Source organism: Cervus elaphus, chromosome 11 (assembly GCF_910594005.1).
Source record: "Cervus elaphus chromosome 11, mCerEla1.1, whole genome shotgun sequence".
Lineage (NCBI taxonomy): Eukaryota > Metazoa > Chordata > Mammalia > Artiodactyla > Cervidae > Cervus > Cervus elaphus.
In genome coordinates, this window is record NC_057825.1 from 67,876,448 (window position 1) to 67,895,103 (window position 18,656).

The following is an 18,656-nucleotide window of genomic DNA, read 5'->3' on the forward strand; positions in this document are numbered from 1 at the left end:
CTCTTTTCGAGTCTTGGAGATGCCTTATACTTGCTCAAAATTCTCTTTTCCTCATCCTTTTCCTCCTTAAAAACATAGCACCTTGCCCTTGTAGTTTAAAAATAAAAGAGACAGTCAGTTCCTTGCTGCTCATCTTTTAATCATTTAGTCAGATTTGTTTTCAGAAGTTCTTTTGCATTAGAAAGGAGCAGTATACCAGGTAAAATTTGCTGACTGGTTATAGTTTTAATAGCAATTTTTTTGATCATGTGCCTGTATATACCTCTTAGAAACATCATTTTAAATGTACATAGCAATAGACTTCTTAATTAAAAAAATTGCAAACCCCTAGCCAACTGACCAAGATCAAGTCTAGGTAATTATGTGCTTATGGTAAAAGCACTTGGCTTTGAGCAATTCTATCTATCTGTTTGAGCAATTCTATGGATCTGTTGTACAAGGGATTCTGTAAGGGCCCCTTGAAACTCTCGACTTATTCTTTTCAGTGTTCCTCTGTTTTGTTCTAAACAGAATTTAAAACAGTTTATACATATAGATTATCACACAAAAAACAGTAAAACAAGTTCAAAGTGGAAGCAAAAGAAAAGCATGGAGTCAGGAAATGTTTATCAGTGTAATCTGAAACTTGTCTGTGGATACACTGTAAATTTGACTGTGACTGAGCTCTACAGTTCTTGATCTAGGTTACAGAATTCATAACATTAAAACAAACTCATTGCTCAGAAGTACAGCTATTCTTGGATGTTGTGCTAGACAGTTTCCTAGAAAACATCTTGGTAGCCATGGTTTCTTGGGACTTTATGTTACCAGTTTCCAATGTGGCCCGTTGCTGTCATACCGAGATATTGAATTACTATGGTAATTCAATAAAAACACTTCTTAAGTGGGCCTTGGTACTCAGGTCTCTGTTGCTCTGACTTGACCAGGGCTAGATTTATAGTATCTGGAGGGTACCTGTGTGCACTTTGAGCGGTTGTCTCTAAATACTGTAACTCTACACTCAGTTTTAAATAAGTGATAGTTAGCAATGCATTCGAAATTATACTACCTAAGAAGTATTAGAGTGCAGCTGCTTTATGTTGCAGACTGAGAATATATTTCTAAGAAACAGTTGATCTTAAAAGTAGAGGTAAAAGAGAAATGAAAAAATAAAGGTTGATAGGCTAAGTATTTCAATTGTGAAACCCAGCAAACACATAACGACTCCACCCTAAATATGGTAGACTGAGTGAGTATTCAGTTTAAACCAAGTTTCTATGAAACTTTAACCAGCACTGCTAGTTTTGAGCAATGCTCCTTGTTCATATACTCTTTCAGAAAAACCATATGTGGTCAGTACATCAAGCTAACTATTTGTGGTAACTTATCTTGTGAAATTGTTATATTTACAGTTAAAAACTAGGGAATAAAAACCAGAAACAAAATACAGGTTTAGGAATCAGTCAGTCAGTTCCGTCCCTCATTTGTGCCCGACTCTGCGACCACATGGACTGCAGCACACCGGGCTTCCCTGTCCACCACCAACTCCCGGAGCTTGCTCAAACTCATGTCCATCGAGTTGGTGATGCCATCCCACCGTCTCATCCTCTGTCGTCCCCTTCTTCTCTTGCCTTCAGTCTTTCCCACCATCAGGGTCTTTTCCAGTGAGTCATTTCTTCACATCAGGTGGCCAAAGTATTGGAGTTTCAGCTTCAGCATCAGTCCTTCCAATGAATATTCAGGACTGATTTCCTTTAGGATTGACTGATTTGACTCTCAAGAGTCTTCTCCAACACCACAGTTCAAAAGCATCTGTTCTTCGGCACTCAGCTTTCTTTATGGTCTAACTCTCACATCCATACATGACTACTGGAAAGCCCCTAGCTTTGACTAGATGGACCTTTGTTAGCAAAGTAATGTCTCTGCTTTTTAATATGCTGCCTAGGTTGGTCATAGCTTTTCTTCCAAGGAGCCAGTGTCTTTTAATTTCATGGCTGCAGTCAACATCTGCAGTGATTCTGGAGCCCAAGAAAAGGAAGTCTGTCACTGTTTCCATTGTTTCCCATCTATTTGCCATGAGGTGATGGGACCAGATGCCATGATCTTAGTTTTCTGAATGTTGAATATTAAGCCAGATGTTTCACTCTCCTCTTTCACTTTCATCAAGAGGCTCTTCAGTTCTTTTGTGCTTTCTGCCATAGGGCAGTGTCATCTGCATATCTGAGGTTATTGGTATTTCTCCCAGCAATCTTGATTCCAGCTTGTGCTTCATCAAGCCTGGAATTTCTCATGATGTATTCTGCATATTAAGTTAAATAAGCAGGGTGACAATATACAGCCTTGACATACTCCTTTCCCAATTCGGAACCAGTCCATTGTATCCATGTCTGGTTCTAACTGTTGCTTCTTGACCTGCATACAGGATTTCTCAGGAGGCAGGTTAAGGTGGAGAAGGGAATGGCAAACCACTTCAGGATTCTTGCCTTGAGAACCCCATGAACAGTATGAAAGGTTTAGGAATAGTTGATCTATATTCCTTTCTGGTAGTAATTTGTTCCCTGCTTTGTTGAGATATAATTGACATATAACATAGTATAAGTTTGAAGTGTACCTTTTTAGTAATAATTAGCTAGCATTCCAGTTGTCTACTCAAGCCATATCTGGTTTAAAGTAATCAAGCATACTAGAACATTTGATTTTCTGTTCTCTATGAAGAGTATGTTTCTTATTCAAAACTAGTGCATCACTGAGTTACTTGTTAAAAAGTTGGATGTTCAGGTGCAATCTTATTTCAGGCTAATGGAAAATTTTAACTCTTCTGATTGTTTAACTCCTTGGTAATGATACGGTGCCAGTCTGCCTGGACATCAGATAGAGTAAAGTGGTTAAAGATTGGAGCTCTGGAATTAGACACCTCCACTACTTTCTAATTGTAGAGAAGTTATTTAATATCTCTGAGCCTTGATTTCCTCAGGTATAAGGAGGAGTGATACTAATGCCTGCCTTACATCGTTGTCACAGTAAATTGTGTCGTTATGGCAGAGATGGGCTGTGTTTATGTTTAACTGGAGGGTGATCGCTTTACCATGATGTGCTGGTTTCTGCTGCGCAGCAGTGTCAGTCGGCCATGAGTGTCCATGTATCCCCTCCCTCGTGAGCCTCCCTCCACCCCCGCCCTGATCCCGCCTCTCTGGGGGGCCACAGAGCATCAGACTTGGCTCCTGTGGTATACAGCAGCTCCTCAACTGCCTATCTGTTTACACCTGCTCATGTATATATTTCGATGCTACAGAGACATACCTCATATAATTGAATTTCGTTTCATTTTTCTCTCCCTCAGAACACAGGAAGAATGCATAGTTCAGCCTTAATTTTTATGTGGTTGGTTTAAGTGTCAAAGCATAGGTCATACTGGATGTGAATACTCAGTACTGTCACTTTCCTTTGCTGAGAAAGTCTGAGAGCCATGTTTGAGATGGCGGTGACACAAGATAGAAGTAGCCTGGAGCACTGAGTTGTCACTTCAGGACACTTCCCTTGGAGAATCACCTGACCCAAAGAGGATTTGTATGAGCAAGAAATAAACCTTTGTTGTATTCAAAGACACTGGGTTTCAGAGTTTATGTGTTATCACAGCATAACACAGCCTGTAACCAAGCTAACCTGTAATCAAATCCTGCCCCAGAGTTATTGACCAGGGAAAGACCATTGAAAGCTTTGTGTGTGCTGTCACTTCAGTCATGTCCAACTCTTTGTGACCCATGGACTGTAGCCCACCAGGCTCTCTGTCCATGAGATTTCCCAGGTAAAATACTGGAGTGAGTTGCCATTTCTCTCTCCAGTGGATGTTCCCAACCTAGAGATTGAACCTGCATCTCCTGCTTGGCAGGCAGATTCTTTACCATCTGAGCCATCAGGGAAGCCCAAGCTAAATAAGCATGGTGACAATATACAGCCTTGACATACTCCTTTCCTAAATTTGAACCAGTCCATTGTTCCATGTCCGATTCTAACTGTTGCTTCTTGTCCTGCACCCAGGTTTCTCATGAGTCAGGTATACCTCAATTAAAAATAAAACCCATTAGTAATTGCCTGTCATCTTTAAAAACTGAACATGTGACCTTCTATTTGTAGACTAGGAAACTTTTGACCTCGCAGACGTGCACCATGTTATGGGCCTTCACAACTTAAGTAGAATCATGCTTTGCTTAACAGTGTCCTGCACACTGCTCTTATTACTGGATTTAAGAGCCAAGCTTGTGGTTTTTATTTCTTGTTTATTTTTTAAGTTAAGTTTATAGTTAAATTTTAACAAGATTCCATATGCTCATTTATAATTTCATAATTTTAGTTTCACACAGCCTCTTATAAATCCAAGTAATGGATTTTATTTGTGTTTTATTTGTATGTGTGTGTGTGTATGTATGTGGTGGGGGAATCTGACATAGGTACTGAGGAATTGTATCCACATTTGCTGGGACATTTTGCTGTTAAAACTGATTTAGTTTTGTCAGCAATCTATTGGTAAGCTAAGAGGAGAAAATGTTGCCCTAGAGCAACTTAATGTTGCTAAGATGCTTAATGTCCTAAGTATCATATCAGTTCACCAGTATTATTTAAAGCCCATTTTACTCTTCCCATATCCTGCATTGGATATATGTGCAGGCAGACCCCTGGGACAGTTACATCCTAGTTAAAAGAAAATTCTTTCAGATCTCAAATATTTATTTTATGGTGGGAGGGCAGTTAGGACAGAAACTTTAGTTTTTGATAACTTGTTCATTTGAGAACTTGTAACCACTCAATCTGTAATTTTAGTTAGTTCTAAATGTAGAGCATAAGCAGAAGTCTTTAGTGAAGAAAATCTATCATGTAAATATTTCTGTAGGTGCACATTTACAAATTTAGCTGTTTATATTTATTAATTGCTAGTGAGTGAGTCCTTTAATTATATGTCAACTATGTATCAGATACTGATTTAAAATCTATGAATGAAAAATAAACATAACTCTTTAGTGGAATGGCTAAAAGGGAATGATGCAGGGTCATGGCAGAATTTTCTTTTTAAGATGAGAGAGGCTTGAACATATACATTAAGGGATCTCAATTTGTTTCAGAAAAACATTAAGGATATGGAGATTAAAAACAATAGTTTATATAATAAGATTTCAGATAAGCCAGAAGGAGATGGGTAGACTCAAATAGTCCCCTTCCTTTGAGAAGAGAGACGAGGCTGAGTAGATACAGATAAGTTTATAGTTTGAGTATTAGAGAAAGAGAGCATTGAAGATTCCTTGTTTTTACTTAGGGTAGGAGATAAAATCTTGCTGAAAAGGAAATTGAAGTGAGAATTTGGTAGGAGAGGCTTGATTTAGAAGGGTTGTTGTGGGAAACTGGGAACCAATGGAGGAGATTTGCTGAGCAGCCCTGTGGACCTTGTGGAAGTTGAAAGTGGTATACTTCATATGGTTATATGGTTATTTTTTCCTCAGGATTGCTTCATTTTCTCTGTATTGGAAAGAAGGAAAATGGTTAGATTGTTCCTGAGAATTGCCAGAGCAAGTACAGCAGAGTTGAGGATGATATAATAGTATAAGTGATAGGCCTGTGGATGCCAAGTAAGAAATTAGAGAGGAAAGGGATCTGGTAAATTTGACAGCAGGAGAAGTTGGGGTCCATGGTCTCAATGACCAGAGGTAGTGACAGTAAGGGAGAGTACACTCCGGAAGGATAGGAAGTGGCATATGTTGGAATTTAAAGACAGAAAGACATGAATCTGAAGATGGTGCAGTAGGACTGAAATTGCCACTGTGAGACATTATGATAGATGTGACAAGGTGTGAAAGAATGAGAAAATTATATCTCAGAAATTGGTCAAGGAGGTAATTTGGGGGAAGGATCAGGCTTCTGTGAGGACAAGAGGTGAAGAGAGTGTTCTGTACAGGGTTCTAGATGAAGGTAGGCTTGTATATGATAAAATTAGGGGTTCCTGAGAACTTTATGGAAAGGTTTTGCAGAGAGTTAAAATTTATAATATTGAGCTTAATTAATCTTTTCTTATTGTCTCAGACTGCTGTTTTTATTAATAGTTCACTAAATAAGTTAGGAGAATGAAGAATGAATTTTTATTTCCTAAAAGAGCTGAGACCATGATTTACTTTTTCACTTGATTACTATAGGAAAATGCTTATGCTAAGTTATATGATGCTCAATTGTTTTTATAAACTGACTAATAGTGAAAAGACAAAAAGTTATATACCATTGGGGAAATGCATGTTCTTACTGACACAGATGATTTTACTTAATTTTCACATGTTCCAGGCTTCAGAGAGAGGCATCTTAAAGATGGGAGAGAGGAAGATAAAACTGCTTATCAATGATCAAGTTCCTTTTCACTTTATATTTTCTGTAATAGTGAGGTTATAGTTGTAAGAATTGAACTTTCATCTTTTCTTTTCTTCCACTTAGCATATATGGCTGAGTGTCTTGTACATGTGTATTTGTATGGGTTAGGTTAGTGCTTCCAAAAGTGAATGACCTGGCATCCATGCTTGTGATGTACCTTAGTGAATTGTAGTTTAGATTTGACTGTTCAGTGGCCCTGTGATTACATCATCTAGTTTTAACTAATTCTCAAAAATTGGTTAAGTGGCTTAAAAAGATTTCTGTGCAAAAATGTTTTATGTGAATAATGCTAAATAAAGGTATCAGCACAAATGAACCACAAAGTAATCATAGAACTACCTCCTGTTCTTCCCAGATGGTCATGTCATATGATAAAAATACTGACCACCCAATCTGAGCTGACAGCAAGTTCAAAAGTATCAAGAAAAGTATTTAAAATATAGTTCACCTTAGAAAAATAAGTAAAATAAAAGATGGTTCACTTTTACTAATGTTAGCAGTGAGCCTTGATGTATGTAATGTGCATTGAGATAATAAGGAAATGAAAATATCGTAATCAGCAGGACACTCTTAATGAAAGCGTCCAGAACATAAGTTCTGTGATATTTCATGAATATTTAAGTCATATGATGCTCAGTCCGTTGTTTTAATAAACTGACTAATAGTGAAAAGACAAAAAGTGAAAAGACAAAAAGTTACATACCATTGGGGAAATGCATGTTCTTACTGACACAGTAAAACACACTGAAATAATACCGGGACAAAGTAAAATGTATTTCTTTTTAGCAAATACTGTTGGAAGGAGCATAGTAAACATTGCTAAACAGTTAAAGAAAAGAATAAAAATATAATCCTGCAAGTAGGATGTGTGGTACACTAAGTTGGAAGAATATAACTGCCTCAGCTTAGAGTATTTGTTAAGATTCTGTTTCAGTTAAAAAAAAAATACAGTTGCTTTTCAGAGAGTCACTAAAGGAAATATATACTGGAAATGATATATTTGCAACAATAATGACTTACTTAATAGAATTTTTTTTTTTTTTTTTGGGAAAGCTGTGTAAGACTGTCTACTGATGGAGTGGCTTACTTTTCAGTAAATGTGAGGAAATGGAGATAATATCACACATGAAATGAGTTGATTGCATCATTAAGAGTCAGGCTAATACAGGAAAGGAATTGAAACCAGAATTGCTTGAAGTATTAATAATACTGTTGTGAGTAATTTTATAAAAAACACAACCTTTAAAATATGTAGAATCTTTGTAGTACTTTATGATGAGATGGGAGTGACCATGATTATTGTTAAAACATCCAGAGATTTGCTCTTTATCTTGTGACAGTATTAAAAAGAGTCCTTTAACTTAATGATGAATTACATACTTTGGTGAAAATACAGCTGTTCATTTTCTTAATCTTTTTTCCCTTGATGATAAATAGCTATGAATAGTATAAAACCTAGTACATGTATCATAAAATTCTATTGAGTTAAGGTAAAAATGATATTTTAACTGAATGAAAGGCAACTGCTTTTTGAAAGAAATTTTGCTATGAGATGATCTTAAAAACAGATGCTAAGAAATACTTTTATTATTATGAGATTTTCTTTTCAAAAACAGTGTGCATGACCTAAATGTGTATTGACACACTTAAACTGCATGGAAACAATTCCCTGAGATTCTGAATGCATTTAGTAATAATGTGATCTTAGTTTTCTGAATGGCAGATAGATGGGGGAACAGTGGAAACAGTGGCTGACTTTGTTTTTCTGGGCTCCAAAATCACTGCAGATGGTGATTGCAGCCATGAAATTAAAAGACGCTTACTCCTTGGAAGGAACGTTATGACTAACCTAGATAGCATATTAAAAAGCAGAGACATTACTTGGCCAACAAAGGTCCGTCTAGTCAAGGCTATGGTTTTTCCAGTGGTCATGTATGGATGTGAGAGTTGGACTGTGAAGAAAGCTGAGCCCCGAAGAATTGATGCTTTTGAACTGTGGTGTTGGAGAAGACTCTTGAGAGTCCCTTGGACTGCAAGGATATCCAACCAGTCCATCCTAAAGGAGATCAGTCCTGGGTGTTCATTGGAAGGACTGATGTTGAAGCTGAAACTCCAATACTTTGGCTACCTGATGTGAAGACTCATTGGAAAAGACCCTGATGCTTGGAAAAATTGAAGGCAGGAGGAGAAGGGGACAACAGAGGATGAGATGGTTGGATGGCATCATCGACTCGATGGATATGAGTGTGGGTGGACTCCGGGAGTTGGTGATGAACAGGGAGGCCTGGTGTGCTGTGGTTCATGGGGTCGCAAAGAGTGGGACATGACTGAGTGACTGAACTGAACTGAATAATAATGTGAAAAAGTGAAACTTTCTAATTAGCTTATAAGCTGATACCAGGAAAAATAGAGATTTGGCAGATGAATTTTGATGAAAGTTTTGCATAATGTAGTGACTTGCCGTGTTAGGTATGGCCCTAACAGAAGCAGAAGATACTAAGAAGGTGGCAAGAACATACAGAAGAACTATACCAAAAAGATCTTCATGACCAAGATAATCACGATGTTGTGATCACTCACCTAGAGCCAGACATCCTGGAATGCAAAGTCAAGCGGGCCTTAGGAAGCATCACTACCAACAAAGCTAGTGGAGGTGATGGAATTCCAGTTGAGCTATTTCAAATCCTAAAAGATGATGCTGTGAAAGTGCTGCACTCAATAAGCCAGAAAATTTGGAACACTCAGCAGTGGCCACAGGACTGGAAAAGGTCAGTTTTCATTCCAATCCCAAAGAAAGGCAATGCCAAAGAATGCTTACAGTACTGCATGATTGCACTCATCTCACATGCTAGTAAAGTAATGCTCAAAATTCTCCAAGCCAGGGCTTCTGCATTACGTGAACCCTGAACTTCCAGATGTTCAAGCTGGATTTAGAAAAGGCAGAGGAACAAGAGATCAAATTGCCAACATCTGTTGGATCATGGGAAAAGCAAGAGAGTTCCAGAAAATCATCTGTTTCTGCTTTATTGACTATGCCAAAGCCTTTGACTGTGTGGATCACAACAAACTCTGGAAGATTCTTAAAGAGAAGGGACTACCAGACCCACCTCTTGAGAAATCTGTATGCAGTTCAGGAAGCAACCATTAGAACTGGACATGAAACAACAGACTGGTTCCAAATATGGGAAGGAGTATGTCAAGGCTGTATATTGTCACCCTGCTTATTTAACTTATATGCAGAGTACAGCATGCAAAATACTGGCAGGATGAAGCACAAGCTGAAATCAAGATTGCCGGGAGAAATATCAATAACCTCAGATATGCAGATGACACCACCCTTATGGCAGAAAGTGAAGAAGAACTAAAGAGCCTCTTGATGAAAGTGAAGGAGGAGAGTGAAAAAGTTGGCTTAAAACTCAACATTCAAAACTAAGATCATGGCATCTAGTCCCATCACTTCATGGCAAATAGATGGGGAAACAATGGAAACAGTGACAGACTTTATTTTTTTTCTGGGGCGAAAATCACTGCAGCCATGAAATTAAAAGACACTTGCTCTGTGGAAGAAAAGCTGTGACCAACCTAGACAGCATATTAAAAAGCAGAGACATTACTTTGCTAACAAAGGTCCGTCTAGTCAAGGCTATCGTTTTTCCAGTAGTCATGTATGGATGAGAGAGTTGGACCATAAAGAAAGCTGAGCACCAAAGAATTCATGCTTTTGAACTGTGGTGTTGTAGAAGACTCTTGAGAGTCCCTTGGACAACAAGGAGATGCAGCCAGTTCATCCTAAAAGAAGTCAGTCCTGAATATTCATTGGAAGGACTGATGCTGAACCTGAAACTTCAATACTCTGGCCACCTGATGTGAAGAGCTGACTCATTTGAAAAGACCCTGATGCTGGGAAGGATTGAAAGCAGAAGGAGAAGAGGACAACAGAGAGAGATGGTTGGATGGCATCACCGACTCAATGGACATGAGTTTGAGTAAACTCGGGGAGTTGGCAATGGACAGGGAGGCCTGTCATGCTGCAGTCCATGGGGTTGCAAGGAGTTGGACACGACTCAGCAACTGAACTGAACTGAAATATCCACACATTGGAGTTAAGTACTCAAAAGACTTTTCACTAATTGAGTGTGCTGCCAAAACATTTCAAGTTCACTAGATTAGAAGATGCTTAGCATTTGTATGATATATTGTACAGTTTATAACCTTTTGATTCAGAGTGGTGTCAATTATGTTCATAGTATAGATGAGGTATTATGCTCGTTTCATAGAAGAGGAGCTGAAGGTTTAAGCACTTAAATGACTTGTTGAAGGTCACACAACTGGTTAATAATGACTCCTCAACTGCAGCTCAGCTTCCCTGATGGCTCAGTTGGTAAAGAATCCTCCTGCAGTGCAGGAGACCCGGTTTGATACCTGGGTTGGGACTATCTGCTGGAGAAGGGATAGGCTACTCACTCCAGTATTCTTGGGCTTCCTTTGTGGCTCAACTGTTAAAAAAATCTGTCTGCAATGAGGTAGACCTGGGTTCGATTCCTGGGTTGGGAATGTCCCCTGAAGAAGGAAAAGGCTACCTACTCCAGTATTCAGGCCTGGAAAATTCCATGGACTGTCAACTCTAGCTCAGGGCTTCTTACTTGGTGGTGCCCTTTCCATTCATTCTTTTCATTGCTGTTCTGCTGGTCATTCTTTAAGTTTTCTTTCCTGTCCTAATCTATCTATCATTTATACTCCAGAGTCATTAGGTAATTGCTTTTTATATTTGTTGATGTTTTTAGTTGTAATCAGTGGAAGAGAGAGACTGTACAAGTAAGTTAAGACAGACTGAGAACAATAGGATGGAACCATAAAGAAATTATATTAGTGATGAAAATACGTATTGTAGTAGATGGCCCAGAAGTCAGATGAATGCATTTGATGTGGAAAACCCTGCCAAGGAACCATAGAAATAAAGTCAAGGCAGATACATCATTTGAATATTGGCTTGAGGGTAGGCTAGTGATGAAATGGTTCTGGAAAATATAGGTAATGGGTTTGTATAATGTATATGTATTGCTTTACTATAGTAAACTTCATATTAACAAGCATAATTAAGAATTTGGGGGTTTATTTTGATCATTATTTTAGTTTTAGTACAATTTCATATAGCATGTGGCCTCTATTTTGATTGTTCTTTGTACATATGACAAAGTTAACAAAATTGAAAACTTCTATGTAGAAATGAATAGGTAAAGGTTGCTTGTCTGCTCATAGATCTGGAGGTAAACCGGGTTTAACATGTTAACTTGAAAATGATTGGGTCAGAAAAGTGACCCAAATATAGTGTGGTTTTATACATCATTTTCTAGACTATGATCAGTGCCATAATGTTGGAAAAGAGAGCTTTATTTAACAAATCTGATTTTAACAGATTTTTATGAAAGTTATGTTTTACATACAATTTCTGGGCTTTTCCTTATTATAAATTCAAGGCTCGTCTTGATCTCCTCTCAGTCTAGTGGCAACACATCTGGAAATACTATGCATCACTAAAACTTTCATAGGAATTTTGCATGCCTTGAAATATTACATATATGATTATACAATTCCCTTAGTATTTACTGGCATATTAAACTAAGATGGCACTGATGAATATATTATTGTCTATGTTAAAATGAATATAGTTCTTACTTCTAACTGTTCATCAGGTCAGTGATCTATTGTGCTCACAGGAGGAAAATCAAAATAGTGCATTAAAATTAGAATCAGTAACTGGAGTAACTATACTCTTTCCTTTTTAAAATTATTATTAAATGGAAAGATCTCTTGAAATTTATGATAGTTTCAGTGGTTTAGAAGATGTTAAGAGGATTGTTTTGGGTTTATCATCAGTTAGAAAACCCTAGACATGGGGTCCAATCACTTGGATCTAGTATCAGCTCTGTTGTTCCTGTACAGTGTCAACACGGGCAAGTCATGTAAACTTCCTATAATAAATGTGTAAGTGTGAAAATGTCAGTCACTCAGTTGTGTCCAATTCTTTGTGACTCTATGAACTGTAGTCTGCCAGGCTCCTCTGTCCATGGACTTCTCTAGACAAGAATACTGGAGTGGGTAGCCATTCCCTTCTCCAGGGAATCTTCCCAACCCAGGGATGGAACCTGGATCTCCTGTATTGTAGGCAGATTCTTTACTATCTGAGCCAGCAGGAAAGTCCCTAATAAATGTGTACTGGTCCAGTTTGACTTGATCACAGATGATTAAGCTTTCTACACACATATCCACATAAACAGATGAATGGTTTATTTGGTTGTAAAAGATGGAGCAATAGCGCCCCTGTGATATAGTCAGATGGCTCTGAAAGGCTTGTCTGCTCTGCAGGAGACTGTGGGACAGCTAGAGGCACACTCCCTGGTCAGACCGAGAAGTCTGTAAGTCAGTGTAGTCTGTCAAATTGGTGAAGCTGGAGAAGTATTAGGATTCCTTAGCTCTGAGCGAGCCGCTCTCCTCCAGGTTGCACAGCCATCCTTTATCTTCCTTTTGGACTTTTAATAGCTATCTACATTAACAAGAATGTGCAGAATGAAAGATTTCAGTGTAACCAGGTGCATATTAAACTGTAATATAATATGAGTGAAAATTCTCTTAACCAGTCTCACTTTAACCCACTCTGTAGTCTTATCATTTTTTTCTGTCTGTTCCTTCTGGCTGTGCCCATAGCATAATCAGTGTTTGCAGCGGTTAGGATATTTTGTTTCTACCAGCTGAGCTGTGTGCTTACCAAGAATCAGTTATGCTCATTTCTGAAACTTTTATTACATTTGTGCATATCCAGTGACATTAGGGCCAACTATTGTTCATCATCTCAGAGGAAGAGAGGGCTTCCTTATGTGTAACAGTCGAACATGGGCCAGCTACTTGTTGAAGGTGAACCTACTTACTGCTCCTTGGGACGGCTGTTGGGGTTTGCAGGTTGAGCTTGGTTTCCGTATGGCTTCCTGCTAATCACGCCAGCGCTCCCTTTATCTGTGTTTTCTCATCTTAGAAGTGAGAGTGATTCTTCCTTTAAGTTTACAGACAAGGGTAAAATTTTACATGGTATTAAATATGGAAACAGTGGAAGTAAATGTTCTCTATAGTGTCATTGCTGTAGTCTTATTTTTATAGTGGGGGATCTGTGTGATTCATGGTTTAAGGGAATACTCTTCTTAGACTTAGGTTTTATTTACAAAATAAGATAACTCTGTTGCTTTTCTAATTTGGCATTTTGAAACACTATGACTTGAGGAGTTACCCAGATTCCAAATGAACTAAACTTACCAGTAAGCTTAAACTAAAATCTGAGATGATGAACTAACTTCAGTGGTTTGGAAGATATTGCTGATGTTAGAGAACTAGCATGTCTCAGGCCCTGTGGGTTATTATTAAAGAACCCTAGACTTGAAGTCAGACCAGCAGGTCTGATATCAGTTGGGCTCTTGATTGTACTTGTCTTTGCTGCTCTGATCCTGGTCTGGTAATCTTTGGTTCATTTCACAGGGATAAAAGATTTCTTGCACTTACAAAAGGCATTAGATTTGATTCACATAAAACCAGTATCTGTTTTTAGTACGCCTAGTTTTCATGAACATTAACTTCTTTAGTTAACACTTTTCATCTTAGTAAAACCACTGTCATATGATTCTTAATTAAACATATGTGGGTTATCCTTTTAATTGGTTATTAGCTTTTAGTAGCAGTGGTTTTAGCATGTGTACATATACATGCACATTTTGGGGTCATATGCACTTGAATTTGAATCCTGGTCTACCATGTATTAGATGTTTAGCCTTTGAAAAGTTACTTAAATCTCTTGTTTTCTTGTCTCCATGAGAGCATGATAATATGTACCTCACAGAGTAAAGGAAGATAAAAATAGTATGTGTATGGGCATATGGCATAGTAGGCTTTCAGTAAAGGTTCCTTTTCTCTCTGTGTCAGTTTTAAAATTTCATTCTATATCATGGATAAAAAGAGCAAAACGAATATAATCTACATATTTATTCACTTGATGTGGTAGGTCTGGAGACCATTTGCAGCAAGAGTGAGTGGGAAGTAACGTTTGCTACTGTGCTCTTCTATCACTTCTAAAGTTAGATCACCCATTTCTTAAGTCCCAACTGGTATTGCCAGATATTTAGAATTTGAACATTAATTCTATATGGTGCTGGGTACTGACTTTGGAATGTGTGGCCAGAAATTGGAGGAAGAAGAACCAGGAAAGTTGTATAATGAGTAAATAAATGGAGTTTATTTTGGTCATCCTGGCCCAAGTAATCTTTCAAAAATAAGTCTAAGTAACATACCACTTGTTTTTACTAACAGAGGTGAGGGGGGAAAAGGGCATTTACCTTAATGGACTGTTATACTTTCTGGTTCAACTTTTTTATCTTTCTTTTTATGTTTGTTTCTCCAGCCTCTGTTCCATCCCTGACCCACCTTTGTCGTTTGGAAATTTGGTCCCGTCTAAAACTAGAACACCTGCAGTCTGATGGTTTTATCCATCAGTTGCCTCTTCCCAGAAGCCTACATGATTATTTGCTCTATGCAGAGGTTTTGAGGATGAATGAAGTTCCAGAACTGGCAGTCATTCAAGATGAAGAAATCAGTGAAACCACTTAACACAGTTTTTGTCTTACTATGAAAACCACCAAGATACGGAGCCATGGAGTACAAATTCTTCACAATTTTATGGTCACAAAAGATGATTTTTGTTTGTGTGGTTGGTTAGGCTTTAGAGGGCAGTGGTTTAATGGAAATGTTTACAACGAGGCTTCCTGGTAAAAAGAAGTGTTGTAAACATCGTGTAAGTTACTTTATTGCAGTTTCATCATCAGTATTCTTTATGTTGTAATATTCATTTACCTAACCATTTTCTGCTTTATTCTGTTAATGAACTGTGAATGCTGCTTCTAGTGCTAAACATGGCCTATTTCCACCTATGATTCTGTGTTTACCTAGGGCTAGAGCTTAGAAGAAAAGGTGTAAGTCTTCACTGGAAGTATACACACAGTAAAGTTGAGTATCTCTTATGTTTATAAAGGAACTGTATTATATTCTGTTCTCATCTCTTAATTCATTTGAAATTCATTGGCTGTTCACAGGTAAACTCAGGGGAGAATTCTCTTTTTAAAGACTATAGAAAATAAATCATTTTGCTGTTTTCTTTTTTTTCCAGTTCTTTGATCCTCTTTTTGGCTAAAAAAAGATTCCTGTTTCTGCAAAGGCAAGAACAGACTTAAATTCAAAGACATGTTGAAAAAAAATTAGGTTGATATTGAGATAAATGTGCATTTTACCACATTTACATAGTGTTAATTAGGAGATTGGGAGAGACATTTCTGTGGTATCATTTTTAAGGAAAGAAAGGTACGTATTCCTGAGTTGCTCATGATCAGATGAAACATTGCAGGTCCATTCAGTCTCCAAATCAGAGGGCAGCTTTAATCCTATGAAGCAGTGGTTGCTAGTTCTGTTAATGTTATAGTGTGTTTCCTTTTTACTATCTGGATACATTATCAAATAGTCCATGAAATTTAAACCTTAGAGACCTAGGTTAATGAGATACTGCCTCATTGGTTTTACATTTGTTTGCTAGGAATCTAGAATCAGAGAGGACTGAATATTGTATCAAGTGAGCTATGATAAGAGGCTGTGGGCATTTGTCTTGAGAGAAAGGTTAGGAAAGCATACTGTCATGTTAGACAACTAAAGATGGGGTCCAAGGGAAGGCAAGTATTCTATCCTATTCGGATTCTGTGACTTAAGATAGATGGGAGTGGATCAGTCAGATTCATCTCTGATAGACTTTTGCTATTTGATAAAAGCAGTTATGATGGCATACCAAATGATGGAGACATTAAGGTCCAAAAGGATAACTAAATTCAACTTAGGTTGGAGCTACAGTTGCTGCCTGTGGGGTGGAGATGGAGTTTGAAGTGGGTATACATGCAGAAGTAAGGGTGGATAGGGAAAAAACAGGTGGAAATTCTAATAGTTAATAAATTCTAAAAAAAATATGTACTATGTAGTATTTTTAAAATGTTTGTATCTTTATTTTTTTTAAACCCTAATAAGTCTCTGCTTTAAACATAATCAGTTTTTGTTAGGGTCCAGTGTACATGGAATGTTTACCTTTTAGGGTGAATCTTTTCATGTGTTTTTGTTTATGTTTAAATATGTAATAAATTCAACTATTCATAACTTATCATTGAGCTCTTATTCTTAAAAACTTAAAAATATTTCAGAAACATTAAGACCCTTAGTATTTAAAGCATAAATGATTTTACTTACTGTATACAATATCTTTCTTTTAGGCTATTTTATAATACATAAATATTATTTTTATGACTAATAGCAAGGACTCAGTAAGAAATCCAATCCAGAAGTATCTAAAGGTAAGTAAATTACACTAACAACTTCTGATCAAAATGATACATCAAGGTAGTGTGAACTTGAAGCTCTGCCCTACATGTACCCATGGTGCTTTAGTATTCTTAAAGTCTCAGTGAGCCTGATGAAGAACTCCATACAGTGGTTTTCTAATGGTGGTACATAGTACCAGAGCAGTACACATACTGGTTTTGATAACAGTTGTCAAGAGTTTATCCTACCTTGATTTGATGTTGTCCTTTAAGTGCATTTCCTGCTCAACATTCCTGTCATAGGACATCTTTCTGTGATGATTTCATATAATAATGGTAATCTGGACATCACATTTTCTTAAGTAAACTTTCTATTGACATTTAACACATGTAAGAAAAATATACATATCATAAGTATACAAACTGATTATAGTTGACCCTTGAACAACATGGGAGTTAATGGACTCCTACCCTCGACAGAGTTGAAAATCTGCTTATGACTTACAGTCAGCTGTCTATCTCTCTGAATTTAACCAATTATGGATCTAATCAAGTATGGTAGTTTCGATTGCAGATTGTGTAGTATTGTAGTGTTGCTGTTGAAAAAAGTCTGTGTATAAGTAAACCTGCACCAGCTCAAGCATGTTGAAGGGTTGACTGTATTTTTACAAAATGAAAATGTCTGTGTAATCAGCATGCAGTTCAAGAAACAGAATATTATTAGCATGCTGGAAGTTCCCTTTGTGGCCCTTCTAGTCTCTGTGTTCTTGCCAGAAAGGTAACCACTCTTCTGGGTTTTAGCACCAACAATCTGTTTTTCCTGGAATCATCCACTATGCCCTCTTTAGTTTCCTCCTACTTTTGTGTGTATTTTCAGATTCATTTATGTTATCATGTGTAATAATAATCATTGTACATCATTTCTTTATTTCCCTCTCCCTTTTGCCCATGTAGCAAGTGTCTTGATATTCAGCTTTCTGGTGGTCCTGCATCCCAGATCAGTTACCTACATCATGTCCCATGATCACTTGTGACATTGATAATCTTTGACAGGAAGCCTAAGTGTCATATTTATGTCACATGATCAGTTGATAGCTCAAACTTTGGATTTGTTCTCACCTAAGTTTATCTGTAAACCTGTATGAATATTGTAATACTTCATAGATCTTCAGGTATAGTCTCAGGTACAATTTCAAGACCTCTGAGTATTTTTGATTGGTTATTCTCAAATTCTATTATAATTGTGTTGGGCCTCAAAAACTTATAAATAATAACTGTGATAAGAATGTAAATAACTGTGTCTTCTGAAACAGTGGACTTGGTTCCATCAGCATGAGGTATAGAAAGAAGTTGAGAAAATCTATCTAAAAGTTTGCCTTTCATTTTTTATGCTCCTCTTTATTCTTGGAGCCCTTCATGGATCACAGCCTTGTCTTGGCAAAGGGGCTTTTGTAACCCAATGAGGCTATGAGCCATGTTGTATAGGACCACCCAAAATAGATGGGTCACAGTGAAGAGTTCTGACAAAATGTGATCCACCGGAGAGAATGGCAGTCCACTCCAGTATTCCTGCCTGGAGAACCTCGTGAACAGTATAAAAAGGCAAAAAGATGTAGGAAGATAAGGCCCCTCAGGTCAGAACATGTCTGGTATGCTCTTGGGGAAAAGTGGAGGGCAATTGCAAATAGCTCTGGAAAGAATGTAGCTACTGGGCCAAAGTGGAAATGACTTTCAATTGTGGATGTGCCTGGTGGTGAAAGTAAAGTCCAATGCTATAAAGACGAATATCGCAGAGGAACCTGGAATGTTATGTACATGAATCAAGGTAAATTAGACATGGTCAAGCAGGAAATGGCAAGATTGAACATCAGCATCTTAGGGATC

General features: G+C 37.6%; 1 protein-coding gene across 1 annotated transcript in view; it reads left to right on the forward strand.

Annotated features, from left to right (window-relative positions):
* Nucleotides 1-16,615, forward strand: part of ASB3 (ankyrin repeat and SOCS box containing 3) — a 119,049-nt gene extending 102,434 nt beyond the window's left edge. Inside the window, exon 10 of the mRNA XM_043918018.1 lies at nucleotides 14,825-16,615. Coding sequence (XP_043773953.1) covers nucleotides 14,825-15,030 — 206 coding nt within the window. The 3' untranslated portion in view covers nucleotides 15,031-16,615. The remainder of the gene's footprint in view (nucleotides 1-14,824) is intronic.
* Nucleotides 16,616-18,656: the final 2,041 nt, after the last annotated feature.